This window comes from Megalobrama amblycephala, linkage group LG9 (assembly GCF_018812025.1).
Source record: "Megalobrama amblycephala isolate DHTTF-2021 linkage group LG9, ASM1881202v1, whole genome shotgun sequence".
NCBI classification, from domain to species: domain Eukaryota; kingdom Metazoa; phylum Chordata; class Actinopteri; order Cypriniformes; family Xenocyprididae; genus Megalobrama; species Megalobrama amblycephala.
The window spans coordinates 5,407,547-5,422,185 of NC_063052.1; the positions used below are offsets into that span (position 1 = coordinate 5,407,547).

Sequence of the window (14,639 nt, forward strand, 5' to 3'; positions counted from 1 at the left end):
CCGCCGCGGGGCAGCGAGGTGGAACGCAGGGACGCGGCCCGGGGGGCTCTCTGTATGAGGCGGCCCGAAGCGGGGTCACAGTGTGCTGTGCAACACTTACCTGCTTCCACAGGTGGACAGAGGGAGCAGTCGAGGTTTTGTCTGCCTGCTGCTCGCTGCTGTCCGCTGGCGACAGAAGAGGTGGATGAGAGTGGTGAGGTTCTTGCCCTCCCACTGCCCTCCGAGCCCTCTTCGGACCCGGAGATAGAGGAAACTGCTCTTTTATTGAAAATTTGGGTACCGCTGGTCGTTGGGCCAGCGGCGGAACAAAAAGGGGAAACAAAAGATTCTCCACCCGGCCCTCCTCCGGGGGAAGGAGCGGTGCGGTCACCACCTCCTGAAGAGCAGTCCCATCCATCTCCGGGTCACCCGTCCTAGGGCCGCTTGGACTTGGCCTTGCCACCCTTCTTTTTAGGGTGTGGCGGGACGGGCTGGGCACCCCGCCCGCGACCGGCTCCACGACGCCGCTTGGATGGAGGCTGCTGCTGCGGCGTGGGAGCGGGGGCGGCCGCAGGGGGGCGCCCTCGGCGACGGGCAGACTGAGGTGCCGCCGGCGGTGGGGGTGCAGCAGCTGACCGCCTCGGCAGGATGTGACTAATGGCCTCAGACTGCTTTTGTACAGCCGAGAACTGTTGGGCAAAGTTCTCGACCGCGTCGCCGAAGAGGCCGGTCTGGGACACGGGGGAATTAAGAAACCTGACCTTGTCGGTATCCCTCATGTCCGCGAGACACAGCCAGAGATGGCGTTCCTGGACCACCATGGTGGACATCGCACGACCCACTGACCGCGCCGTAACCTTCGTCGCACGAAGCGCGAGGTCCGTCGCGGTACGAAGTTCTTGTAGAACTTGCGGATCATGACCACCCTCGTGTAGGTCCTTCAGTGCCTTGGCCTGATGGACCTGCAACAACGCCATAGCGTGTAAGGCAGAAGCGGCTTCCCCACAGGCCTGATAAGCCTTGCCGGTAAGATCCGACGAGTGCTTACAGGCCCGGGAAGGGAGAGACGGCTCCCCCCGCCAGGTGGAGTTAGGGCACAGTTGCATAGCAACGGCCCATTCCACAGGGGGTATGCGCGCATAACCCTTCGCCGCTCCGCCATCAAGGGTGGTGAGGGAGGAGGACCCACCGACACGGTTTCGGGCAGTAAAAGGTGCCGTCCATGTGCCAGTGAGTTCTTCATGCACCTCCGGGAAGAAAGGCACTGGGGTGGGGGACTGAGAACCAGCCCTTGCCACCCCGAGAAACCAATCGTCCAACCGCGAGGGCTCGGGACACGGTGGAGGATTCCACACGAGCCCGACCCTGTTGGCGGCCCGGGAAAGCATAGCCATCATTTCCGGGTCTGAATCGGGCACAGATGTCACTCCCGAAGGAGGCAGCTGCGCCGAATCGTCATCCCCGAAAGTATCAGGCTCACCCTCCGATGCAGCGATCGACATCTGGTCGTCATGGGGAGCTCCGAAGGATACGGATGGTACACACCTCTGGGGTGGTCCACCGCGTTCCCCCGGCAGCTCTACTGGCTGCGGAGTGCACGAGGGATGAGGGTTCCTAGGGGGTTGGTTCCCCGAAGGAAGCGCGCTCACCGTGACCCTCAAGTCACCAGTCCCAGCGCCCGAAGCAACCCTCTGAGGAGGATTGGAACGAGGCGCCGGGACCGGGACTCCACCCCTTTGCAGGAAGTGGAGTCTCGACCGCAACTCCGCGACGGTCATCATCCCACAATGGGTGCATGACTCGTCCACAAACGCCGCCTCAGCGTGCCTTAAGCCCAAGCACGTGATACAGCGCTGGTGACCATCCCGAGGCGCCAGGTAACGACCGCATCCAGAAACACACAAGTAGAACGACATCTTTAAAAAGACGCGAACTACTCGTGTAAGCTCTTTCAGGAACTGCTCTTTCAAGTGCCGAAGCACGCAGGGGAAAGCCGCTGCAGCACAGACAGGGAAATGTGCAGCCTGTCGTGTGCACTCTCCTTGGAGATGCCGCTCTTACCAGCCGTGAAAACAGCTTTTCAGCGCTCTTTAAAGCGCACCGTACCAGCCGTAAGAACGGCTTTCACAGCTGACACACAGCTTTTTTGCTCAGTGGCAAAAAAAAGAAAATAAACAAAAGGAGAGAATCGGCCCCGCTGCTGTGCTGTTCCACCTGCACCAGACGAGAGAGCAGTAGAGAGAGCTGGCTCGTTCCTTTCACACTCGCTCGTAGATACTACCATGTGTAGTTCGGCTCCGAAGCGAAAAGCTGAAGATGCAACGCACCTGCTGCTCATTATATACCCGCGCTGCGAGGCGAGCAGCTGATGCATATGATTGCATGCCAATGTGCATTGGCTCGTTTAGTTACACTCGAAGTAGATTGGCCTCTCTAGCGAGATTCCTATTCGTCGGTCATCCGACGTACGTCGAAGTGACCGACTGAATGGGAACTGTGTCTACCGAATTTCATATCTGTACATGAAACATAGCACAAAGGGCGCTTAATTGAAATTTTATAGGTGGCGCTATCGAGCCATTTTGCCACACCTAATTATGAAACCCATATCAGATTGACTGAGCAATTAAAATACGGCAGAGACCTGCACAGGTCTTGTTTGATAAACCCGTACACACCCGTCTCTTCTGAAACTAAGCAGTGTTTACCTGGCCGCTGTCCTCTTTGTAGCACAACTTTTATTCAAATTGTAAATAGCCTTTATTAAATACATAAAGCGAGCAAAGCGTGCTCCCTAATAATCACTTTAGCTTTCAATCAGATGCAGTGCGATTGGCTACAATGCTCAACGCTGTAAAAACTGCTGTAATTAGAAGCCTTTAACGGTCTTTCCATTTGAAAGCAGCTGTCAAATGCACCAAATTGAGTTGGAATAGTCTTGGCTATGCAGTCTACCTGTGCCTACCGCGCATCCGACCCGCACCACACCCAACACGTTCAAATTTTGCTTCCAGGGACTTGTTTGTAGGTATTGGGCTGTTAGATGTGTCTACCGAATTTCATACCTGTACGTGAAATGTAGAGCGAAAGGTGCTTAATTGAAATTTTGTAGGTGGTGCCATTGAACCATTTTGCCACAACTAATTCTGAAACCCATATCAGACGTAAATTTTCACCACTTCTGACACGTTTTTGAGCATGTTTAGGCCCGCAAAAATGCAATTTATTTCGGCTAAGAAGAAGAATTGACCGTGCAATTACAATACCCAGACCCTAATAACGACTTTATTCATCAAATTGGTCTGTCCTCTGTCATACTGCTACGCTATTTTTGTTGCAGAGCTTCAGTGGTTACTGCAGTAAAATGCAGTATCACACGATGTTGCAACCCTTTTATTGCATTTCCTGTTTTTCAAAATGAGTTGAAGTTTCACGTTGTTTCCTCTGTTTGTTTACTTTGACTAAATCTTGCTAAAAATAATTAAACTTGTCCAATAAGTTATTGCTGATAAACAATTGGATATGTTGCTCTCCACGGAAACCTGGCAGTTACCAAATGACTACCTTCATCTAAACCTTCTTACTCCCTCTGGATATAAATATATGTCTAAGCCACGTCTCTATGGTAGAGGTGGTGGCCTTGTCAGAATGGTGTAAAAGTTGTCATGACTGAATTTCATAATGTGAAATCTTTTGCTTTCAAAGTGCTTTCTTATACCACTGTCTGTCTCTAATGTCTCTGGCTCTGGCTCACAAACTGATATCTATATGATCATAAACAAACTGATAACATTTAGATTTGATTTTGCTTTTCCGGAACCTGCTGTCAAATCTACTCTTAATTATCGTAATGTTAAAACTGTTGATGCTTTATGTTTCTCAAACTTCATTAATGCATCTTTTCTGTCTACTTTGATTTTTCTTGTCCTTCTGCTGTTCTCTCTACTTACAACTCTATCTCTGAAACCTAAAACCAACAACAAGTCCATTTAAACAAATAATAGTTTGTTGAACAAACTTAATCACTTGGTTCTTGTGTCAGAAAAATAATTTGTTGAGTCAACTTAAAGGGTTAGTTCACCCAAAAATGAAAATCCTGTCATTAATTACTCACCCTATTGTCGTTCTACACCCGTTAGACCTTCATTCATCTTTGGAATACAAATTACAATATTTTTGATAAAATCCAATGGCTCAGTGAGGCCTGCATTGACAGCAAGATAATTTACACTTTCAATGCCCAGAAAGGTACTAAAGACCTAAAACCATTCATGTGACTACAGTGGTTCAACCTTAATGTAACGAAGCAACAAGAATACTTTTTGTGTGCCAAAAAAAACAAAATAATGACTTTATTCAACAATATCTAGTGATGGGCGATTTCAAAACACTGCTTCATGAAGCTTCGACGCTTTACAAATCTTTTGTTTTGAATCAGTGGTTTGGAGCGTGTATCAAACTGCCAAAGTCATGCGATTTCAGTAAAACAGGCTTCATTACGTCATGTGTGTTTCAAAACATTTCGAAATTTCAATGATTCACCACTTGGTGGCATTTGATACACGCTCCAAACAACAGGTTCGAAACAAAAGATTCGTAAAACTTCGAAACTTCACGAAGCAGTGTTTTGAAATCGCCCATCACTAGATATTGTTGAATAAAGTCGTTTTTTTGGGGGGGCTTTGTTGGCACACAAAAAGTATATTCGTCGCTTCATAACATTAAGGTTGAACCACTGTAGTTGATATATATTTTTTCCAACAAAAAATAATTCATTTGGACTGATTTATTGTATTCTTGTTGTATGAAGTTAAATTCATCAAGTTGCTGTAGTTACCAGTGAGGTGAAGAATGAAGCTTATACTTAGGTTGTGGGTAGCTGTTGTGAACATGAGATTTCCATGATTGTCTGATGGGGGGCGGAGCCATAGACCATATGCACTGATGACTTAATCTGCGTATGAAGAAGAGCAGCACTGTAATCAAGTCAAGAAGTCTGAACACATTAGCCCTTTTGATCTATAATCTCAAGTGGTTTCCTGTTTGCACGCAGTATAAAATTCTCCTGTTAACTTTTAAATGCCTTCATGATCTTGCTTCCCATTATCTGTCTGAACTGTTGCACTATTATACACCCCCTCACTCTTTCTTGACATCTGACTTAAGTATGCTTACTGTATCATGCTTTCATCTCTCATCAATGGGTGGTAGATCATTCAGTGATATGGCACCAAAATCTTTTTTTCAAAATACTTTACCTCCATTTAGTGTTTTATTGTTTCATTTTTGTGTGTATATGTATGTACATATTGTATGCATGCTTCATTATCTCCCTGAACAGCAACACCCAGTTTGGGAAAGGAGCTTTATAAATAAAACATATTATTATTAAAGTGCAGGTCCAGTAAAAAGATGATGTTAAATGTGTTGGCACTGAAACAGATAACCACAAAGGAACTCAACCCTGTGCACATAAACTAAGTACTGAGTGCTTTAATATAGAATTAATGTACCTGAAACATAAAATAACTTTATTACAGCAATTTTAAAATAAAGAAAATGCATTTACACACCCTCAAACATAATAAACATATTCTTTTTCTCACATACATTAATAGAAACAAAGGACAAGCGACTCAAAACATGTTTATTTCATGGAAACTAGTAGGGGTCATGTTATTTCAGTGTATCTCTTAAGCAGTCCAAACCACTTTTTTCAAAAATGACAAGTGCTACATACAAACATGTACATCAAGCAGTCAGTTGTTATGAAATGCATAAATGCCAAATCATGTTAGCAGCCACTTCTATTACAGAGGCAAAAGATCATCTTTAAGCATATAATCTTTTAAGCTTTTTTACAAACATAATTAAAATGTTTACAAATGTAAATTTCTATATAGTCCATTTTGTTAAAAATGTTATCAAACTTCTCTCAATCTAAACGTAATATCTAGTTTTAATGAGCAAACATCTACACTTCTATATGAAATGCCTTTAAATACTGAACAATAAGAAATCTGAGGGAATTATCATCTCCTGATATCCTCCATTATGTAAGCAGCCAGATGCTCTCAGGTCCCAGTGATTGTTGTTCTACGTAATTAGTGCTTTACCAACTTGCATTTGGAGGCAATTTCTCATGGAGATTGACAGCTTATAAACTCTGACAATGAGAAACTTTGCTATCAAAGAGCAAACAAAATAAATAGATTGAAGCATTTTACTTTCACCAACTTTTGTGCTATCTACAATAACATTCCCTCAGTGGTCACATGATGCATGAAATACAGTAGCTGAAAGCTATCTGAAATATGCACCCCCACTCCCCCTCAGAAGACAGCATCATGTATTGCCATCTGTGAGCATGAACCAACTCTGTGGAACTGGAATGAGTGTGTTTGGGTTAAGATTGATCTCGTCGTTGGAACTGTAATGAATATCAGGTTCAAAGCGATAAAAATAATAACCCAAAATACCATCAAATACATAGGTAGTGCTTGAAAACAAGAGAACTTTGTCAAAAGGTAACTTGTACCTCCACACTAATGAACTACTGTGTTTGGCAAAGTGAACCAGAATGAGAACTACGCAGACTTCTCAATGTTCATATTGCTTGGATAAAATGAAAAATAAAGTGCATTTTTCGTGAATTGCGAACACCCTGACATCTGGTGGTTAACTGGCAGAAGTGCAGTAATCCCTCGACCAGATTTGCCAAAACAATGACACATGGAATGAATGGAGAGGTGAGGGACAGGGTGATGTATTAGACTATCAGGATCAGCTCTAGCCTGCCCAAGGAGTATTCAGACTATATTCATGCAGAGCCGTAGTGTTTCCTCCGCAATCCACATACTGGTACATCTCCTGAGACACCTGCTCAGCATGGCCAAAATACACTGTAGTGACGGTTATCCTGCAAAGCAACATGCAAAGTTAATAACAAATAAAGCAAGCAAATTTACCTGACGGCACTACAATTACCTCAAACCTGCTTTACCTGTGTGGCTGCTGAACATGTAACAATGTGTTCTAAGTGCTGCACCACAGCTCCAAAGTTTGTTTTTTTAATTTAAAATAAGTGTTTGACATGCTGTATACTGTACTAATTTACTTACTGCGACACGATGACTTTCTGTGTGGAGTTTGCATGTTCTCCCCGTGTCTGCGTGGGTTTCGTGGGTAGTGAGTGATTTGTAAACTTATTTAAACTTATAATCAAGAGATACATACTGCTATGTATCTTAATCTTAATTTCTCATTTGTCTGTATTACTAATGTCAAATAAAATTTTGACAAAAAAGTATTTCGAAAAAATGCTCAATTTTGCTGCAGCCTTGGATCCGGAAGTATTTTTTTCCAATTAATTTTTCCCACAGGCATTTTTAAAATGTTTTCATTAAAGTGTTATAAGCTTTGAAGCAAACCAACCTGCTACGATGTGAATCACAACATTACAAACTTTGATTTGAATCAAAAACATATTTATAAATCAAACAAAAAGAAAAAGGTACAAGTCTATGTACTGTATGTAATGTAGTTTTCATCAGGAATTCTGCTGTTAAATTCTATTATTTAAAAAATAAGTTGCAGAAATAATGCAGATCGGTGGCATCAACTAAACCATGTACCGCCAAACTCACAGTAGGTCTGTCTTTTAAAGTTTATAAATTATCATTAAAAATCTATCAAAACAATATATGTGTTTTGCACAATACTTACTGCATCATAACCACAATGTTGTGCACCTTGATGCTCTGCAGAGTACAGTAGTCACTGTAAAACAGATGGAAAAGGTCTGTTAGGAAAAATATAAACTCAGCAAAAAAAGTACTAAACTTAGTACAAAAAATATACTTACTACATATAGCTCATTTCATCTGCTATGGTGGTGGGCACCATGTAGTCAATCTGACAAGAAAAAAAAAAGTATAATAAAAATATGATCAAAGTTTATATATGCTGAAGCACACCAACTTTAACAGCTATTTAAAGTAAAGCTCTACCTGCTTCATATCCAGGGGGCCAATAGTGGTTATGTTGCTAACGCGAGTCTTTCCAATCACAGTCTTGGAAAACTGCACCTGGGCTGTGATGTTGGCCACGTCCACCGAGTAATAGTTGTTGTTAGTAATATTCAATGAGTTCTTTAAATGGAAATAAAGACAATTAAATGGGATGAACAGGCATCTAAAAAAAATCTGTCTTCAAACCTGCATCAACCTGCTAAGCATCTGTCTGTTGAAAAAAAATGATAAGGTTTGGATTGAAGCATATTGGGATTGATTGGATTGATCCCATATTTATATAAAGGATTAGTTCACTTTAAAATGAAAATTACCCCAAGCTTTACTCACCCTCAAGTCATCCTAGGTGTATATGACTTTCTTCTTTCTGATGAACACAATCAGAGTTATATTAATAAATATCCTGACGCGTCCGAGCTTTATAATGGCAGTGAACAGGACCAATGAGTATGAAGCTGAAGAAAGTGCATTCATCCATCATAAACGTACTCCACACAGCTCCGAGGGTTTAATAAAGGACTTCTGAAGCGAAGCAATGAATTTGTGTAAGAAAAATATCCATATTTAACACATTATAAAGTAAAATATCTAGCTTCTGCCAGACCGCCTTCCGTATTCAACTTACAAAAATAGTACGGTTTTTCGTGAGTTGAATACGGAAGGCGTAGGATGTAGCGTAAGCATTTTGAACTGCGAGAGGCATTACTCTTTCTTCCTAGGCTGAATACGGAAGGCGCTCTGGTGGAAGCTAGATATTTTACTTTATAACTTGTTAAATATGGATATTTTTCTTACAAAAAAGCTCCGTTTCAGAAGGACTTTCTTGAGCTTTATACTCGTTGCCCCCGTTCACTGCCATTATAAAGCTTAAATGCGTCAGGATATTTATTAATATAACTCCGATTGTGTTCATCAGAAAGAAGTCATATACACCTAGGATGGCTTGGGGGGGGGGTTTCATTTTAAAGAGAACTAATCCTTTAAATTTATTCCTGAAGCAGATACACCATTGAACACTTTTAAACTCACTTGTGTAGAGTGATAACTGTTCTGGAGGAACTTACTGTGACATTGAGATAGACAATGCGTTTGCTCTGGTCATAGGACACGTAGACAGACTTCACTCCCACATAGTTCACATCAATGGAACGTGGGAAAAGGAAGAAAACAGCCAGGCTGGAGAGCAGCAGGCACACAGTGACTGAAGCAGTCACATACAGCTTGCTGAAAGACACACAACAGATTTAGAGCTAAATCAGTAAAACTAACACAACATAAATATCTTCATAAATACAACATAATCAAGATTTTTTAACCCTTGTGCGGTCTTCGTTTGGGAAGTACACTCAGGGTCTTCGGGGTCTCCACAGACCCCAGGCAACAAAATGCAATTTTGTAACAAAATGCTTGTTTTTTTTAAACAAATGTAATTTTACTCTGTTTATTAATGTTTTTACTCCATGTTTGTGCAGTTTTTGGAGTATTTATCTTATTTTTTAAATTTATATAAATAAATTAAAAAATATTTTTTTTAAATAGATTTTTATACAAAAACAGCTTTTTATGTAAAATTCACTTTATAAAAGACCCACATTTCTAAATTTCATTCATGGGGATAACATGGATAATTTGACATGGTTTAGTGTATGATTTTTGCCCATCTTTTGGAAAATGCAGTTATAAAAGTAAAAAAAAACTATCATTTTTACCAGTAAATGCTGCAGAGCTCTACTATTTGCTATGTGCTATTTGACTGACTGAAAGACATCTTTTCACAAGTATTTTTCAGTTGGATTCATATCTAAATATTCTGAAATCACAATTATAACAATAAAGGCTACTTTTTGTCAAAGTTTAGTATTTTTTGTAATGAAAAAAATCAATTTTTCAATATTGTTACATTATGATGAGACCCCGCTTAGAAATTGGACAAAATTCATCCTCAAAATCAACATTTTTGAAAAACTTTTTTTTTTTCCCAGTACAAAAAAATGCTAAACTTTGACAAAAAGTAATTTTTATTGTCTTTTATTGTCATAATTGTGATTTCATAATATTTAGATATAAATCCAACTGAAAAATGCTTGTGAAAAGATGTCTTTCAGTCAGTCAAATAACACATAGCAAATAGTGGAGCTCTGCAGCCATCTGGTAAAAGTGATATTTTTTTACTTTTAAAACTGCATTTTCCAAAAAATTACACTAAACCATGTCACATTATCCATGTTATCCCCATGAATGAAAGTTAGAAATGTGGGTCTTTTATAAGTGAATTTTACATAATAAGCTGTTTTTGTATAAAAAAAAAAAATTTATTTATTTATTTTTATAAATTTAAAAGATATGACAAATCCTCCAAAAACTGCACAAATATGAGGTAAAAACATTAATAAACAGAGGAAAATTACATTTGTTTTTTAAAAAACAATTATTTTGTTACAAAATTACATTTTGTTGCCTGGGGTCTGTGGAGACCCCGAAGACCCTGAAGAAGACTGAACTGAACATGTAATATATTACTTATACAGATTTATTTAGGGATACAAACAGTAATAAAACAAGAGGAATATATTTCTATTTTAATTCACTTTTATGCGTTAGACCGATTTTACAATTTCAAAAAGCAACGAACGAAAATTAAATCTAAATCTTTACTGCTTTGTCAGTTTGGTTGTATTTTTAAGACATTTTTATTGTTAATTAAGCCCTATATTACATGAAGACATTTTAGGGATCCGCAGACACCCTGATTTCTAAAAATCTCTTACGTTCTCCTTGGTCTCAGCCTCTGGTCACTGTATGGGATCAGGGCCACCAGCTGATTTTCTTGGCCTGCATAAACATGTCACAGTGTGTCACATAATGTACATTTTTAGTGAGAGATGGCATTTCAGATAGGGTTCCTTTAAAAACATTTCAATCAACATGAACTTTCTAGATGAAGTGTTCTAAAGTTAGTTTACCTCGCGGGATCCTTCCAGTGCCTTGGCATGTGGGGCAGGTGACGCTGTCTCGGCCAGTGAACTCCACGTAAGGGAACTGAGACACGTCTCCCCCGCTCTTACTGTCCTCCGTCTGCATGGCACTGTACCCGGGGGACGTGGTTAGGCTGTCCTGACAGTCATCATGAGAGGTATGCTTAGGCAGGTGGGAAAGAGCCTTCCCCATTTTGTACACCTGTGATAAAAGCAAAGATTTCACTTTTGCTTCAGTTTTCTGTTATTATATACCAATGTTTCTATTTATTTTACTTCCTGAACTTTTTTGGACACATCTACATTGTCAATTGTAAATTTAAAAAAAACACCAATTTTCACGGAAAAGCGCCTATAATAACGTTGTAATAAATGGCTATAACTTGCTTAGAGATTGTTACATGTAGACAAAATCTGGAAGTCTAAAACATCCAAGTATAACTTTCTAAAAGGAAAAAAATCGAAACTTTCAGAGTTTCTGTCTGAGTTCACAGTTAAAAAAACACATTTTGCTGCCGTTTTTTTAAATTCTGGAAAATGCATCTACCCTCAGTCTCAGACAAAAATGTGAAATTGGAAATTTAAATGAGCTAGATTGAAACTTCAAGCTCTCTTGTATAAAATGATATGGCACTTGATACTGACCTCTAGAATGGGTTAGAAAAATTAAGAAAAGTACAAACAAGTCAGGTGCCCCAAAAATATTCTAGGTCTTTATGGGTTAAGGGTTAATATGGGTGAAAAAAACACAAATTATACTATAAAACTAAGGTTAAAAACAAAACTGAACATCACTAGCATGTCTAGAAAAGAATTGCATATCAAAGACCACCAAAACCATTTGGAACAGAATATTTATGGAAAATCAAAAAGAATATAAACTTTTAACTGAGAATGTAACATAACAGAATTATGATTAGAGAATCTTTACTAATAGAATCTTTAATAAAGGATTGAATAGAATAGAACAGAATCTCTTTGAGAATCAAATACACAGAAACTTTAAGAGAGAACTGAACAGAATATAAATAAATTGAACAGAATCTTTAATAGAGAATCAAATAGAATAGAATCTTTAGTAGACAATCAAATATAAATCAAATATCTTGAATAGAGAATCAGAATTAAATATCTAATAGATAAACGAATGTAAGAGAATCTTTATTGGAAATTCAAATACAAAAAACTTTTAACGGAGAACTGAACAGAATAAAACAACCTTCAATAAAAAAAAAAATCAAACACAAAAAAAATCTTAAAGAATCAGAATAGAATCTTTAACAATCACATAAATAGAATATAATCTTTAATTGAGAACCTAAGAAAACAAAATATATAATAGTGAATCAAATAGAATGGAATCAAATACAATAGAATCTTGAATAGAAAAAGAGAACGGAATCGCTTTGAGAATAAAATACAACGGAACTTTTAACGGAGAATCAGTTAGAACCTTCAACAAGTAATTTAACATAATAACATATTAAATAGAGAATTAGAATATAATCTTTAATAGAGAAGTCAATCGAACAGAATCTTTAAGTGAGAACAGAACAGATCAAAATATAGAGAATCAAATAGGACAGAACCTTAACTATTAAGTTACACCAAACAAAGCCTTTAGCGGAGAATTGGATAGAATAACAAACAAGATAAAATCGAAGACAGAGAGATAAAATCAGATATGAACCCTAGTAGCAATATTTCACATCGGTCTACGGATTACTGTATCTTATATAACACTGACTGAGACAGTCATGCCGACAAGAAAGAGTATACGATGCCAAGTCCCTGACCAGACATCCATATCCAGCATTTTATTCGCCGAAACAACAACCGATTAGAGATTGATGACAGCTGATGAAAGTCATGCGTCGTGTTTATGTTTAAGAAAAAAATATGAAACAAGGCCATAGGCCCTGACACATCGGCTCGTACATGAGCATCGCTACTAAACTGGTTGGCTAAAAACAAAGCTAAGTTAAAAACGTAGCGGGATAGCTTGCTCTGAACCCGTTGATAAATGCAGCGCCTAAGTTTAAAATAGACTTGTCTCATTTCAAATTTGTATATTTATGTAAAAGATGTTGTTCTTACCTAAATGAATCGGTTTAGGTGAGCGCTTCAGTAGACATGCAGTTGTCGTTTATCTTTTGTACTGACATGCGCAGTGCGTCGTTTCTCAGAATAGGCACAAAATACTTCAGCTCATTAATATTAATTAACCTTCATGGAGCATCCAATTACGCAGTACATTAATTCGTCATCAGCTAATCGGACTGAAGGGCGGAGATACCAGAGCCATAGAGAGACCGAAGAACGTAATTAATATTAATGAGCAAATCCTTCACCTTGGCCAAAGAGTATAGAAGCCAATACAAGTTCTGTGAAATTAAGTAAAATTAACATGTAGGCTAATGCACAACACGTATATGACTGGTCATTGATCGATGATGCTTGAAATAAAATAAAAAAAAAATAAATAAAAAAATTAATGTTAGTTTAAAACTAATGGCTTTGCAAACTAACGAACCCACAACAACATATGTAAAATACAACTTTACAATAAGGTTCATTAGTTAAACATTAGTTAGTGTATTAACTAACATGAACTAACCATGAGCAATACATTTGTTACTGTATTTACTAATCTTTGTTAACGTTAGTTAATGAAAATACAGTTGTTCATTGTTTGTTCATGTTAGTTCACAGTGCATTAGCTAATGTTAACAAGATTTTAATAATCTGTATTAGTAAATGTTGAAATTAACATTAACAAAGATTAATAAATGCTGTAGAAGTGCAATTCATTATTAGTTAATGTTAACTAATGTAGTTAACTAATGGACCTTATTGTAAAGTCTTACCAATACATTGATATGATATAAAGACCTATTATAGATCCTATTATAGACCTATTATATATCCTCATTTTTCATATATATATATATATATATATATATATATATATATATATATATATATATATATAAATATGTAACAATAATCCATCTCTCTCCACCACAGGATCCTTGGCCTGAATAACTTTGAAGACCCCTCATGAGAAACAGACATCCTTTAAAAAATGGCATCGTACTGAAAATCGAAAATGACGAAGTTAAAAGTGAGCTGTGATTAATTGCATTATATATTTATATTTATTTATTTATTTAAGGAAAGATTGATCAAATTAGATTTTATTGGATTATGTTCTGGTCCTAGTTATTGGTTTTGTATTATTCACACTAGTGCCTATGCAGACACCTAGTGACCTGGCTGAAGCTGTTCAGTTTAGTTCTTAAAGGGATAGTTCACCCAAAAATTAAAATTATCCATGATTTACTCACCCTCAACCCATCCTAGGAGTATATGACTTTCTTCATTCACACGAACACAATCAGAGATATATTTAAAAATATCTTTAGTCCTCCAAGGTTTATAATGATTGTGAATGGGGGGCCACATTTTGAAGCCCAGCCCTATTTGTTTGAACCGCGAGAGGCGTCTAAGCTTACAATACTGCAGTCAGAGGATTACTTATTTGGCGCAAGTTGACTTGTGCATTCTGCGCACGGTCGTCCTCCGGAAGCAAGTTATTTGAATTTATAAAGTTTTAAATATGGATATTTTTCTTACATAAATGCATCACTTCGCT

At 38.6% G+C, this 14,639-nt stretch overlaps 1 protein-coding gene across 1 annotated transcript; it reads right to left on the bottom strand.

Moving 5' to 3' along the window:
• Window positions 1-5,612: 5,612 nt before the first annotated feature.
• tmem106bb (transmembrane protein 106Bb) lies at window positions 5,613-13,224 on the bottom strand. The gene is made up of 8 exons (XM_048201309.1): window positions 13,082-13,224; window positions 10,973-11,186; window positions 10,778-10,841; window positions 9,074-9,233; window positions 7,989-8,129; window positions 7,844-7,893; window positions 7,705-7,758; window positions 5,613-6,898 (listed from the first exon to the last, which is right to left on the bottom strand). Exons 2-8 carry the CDS (start codon window positions 11,175-11,177, stop codon window positions 6,769-6,771), a joined length of 804 nt encoding a protein of 267 aa, XP_048057266.1. The 5' UTR covers window positions 11,178-11,186; window positions 13,082-13,224; the 3' UTR covers window positions 5,613-6,768.
• Between the last annotated feature and the right edge of the window lie 1,415 nt (window positions 13,225-14,639).

Coding starts and splice junctions, on each gene's coding strand:
- tmem106bb (XM_048201309.1), bottom strand. CDS start 11,177: ATGGGGAAGGCTCTTTCCCACCTGCCTAAGCATACCTCTCATGATGAC. Junction 8,130..9,073: donor TTGTCTATCTCAATGTCACA/GTAAGTTCCTCC, acceptor TTCCATTTAAAG/AACTCATTGAATATTACTAA. Junction 6,899..7,704: donor AACATTGTGGTTATGATGCA/GTAAGTATTGTG, acceptor GTTGCTTTGCAG/GATAACCGTCACTACAGTGT.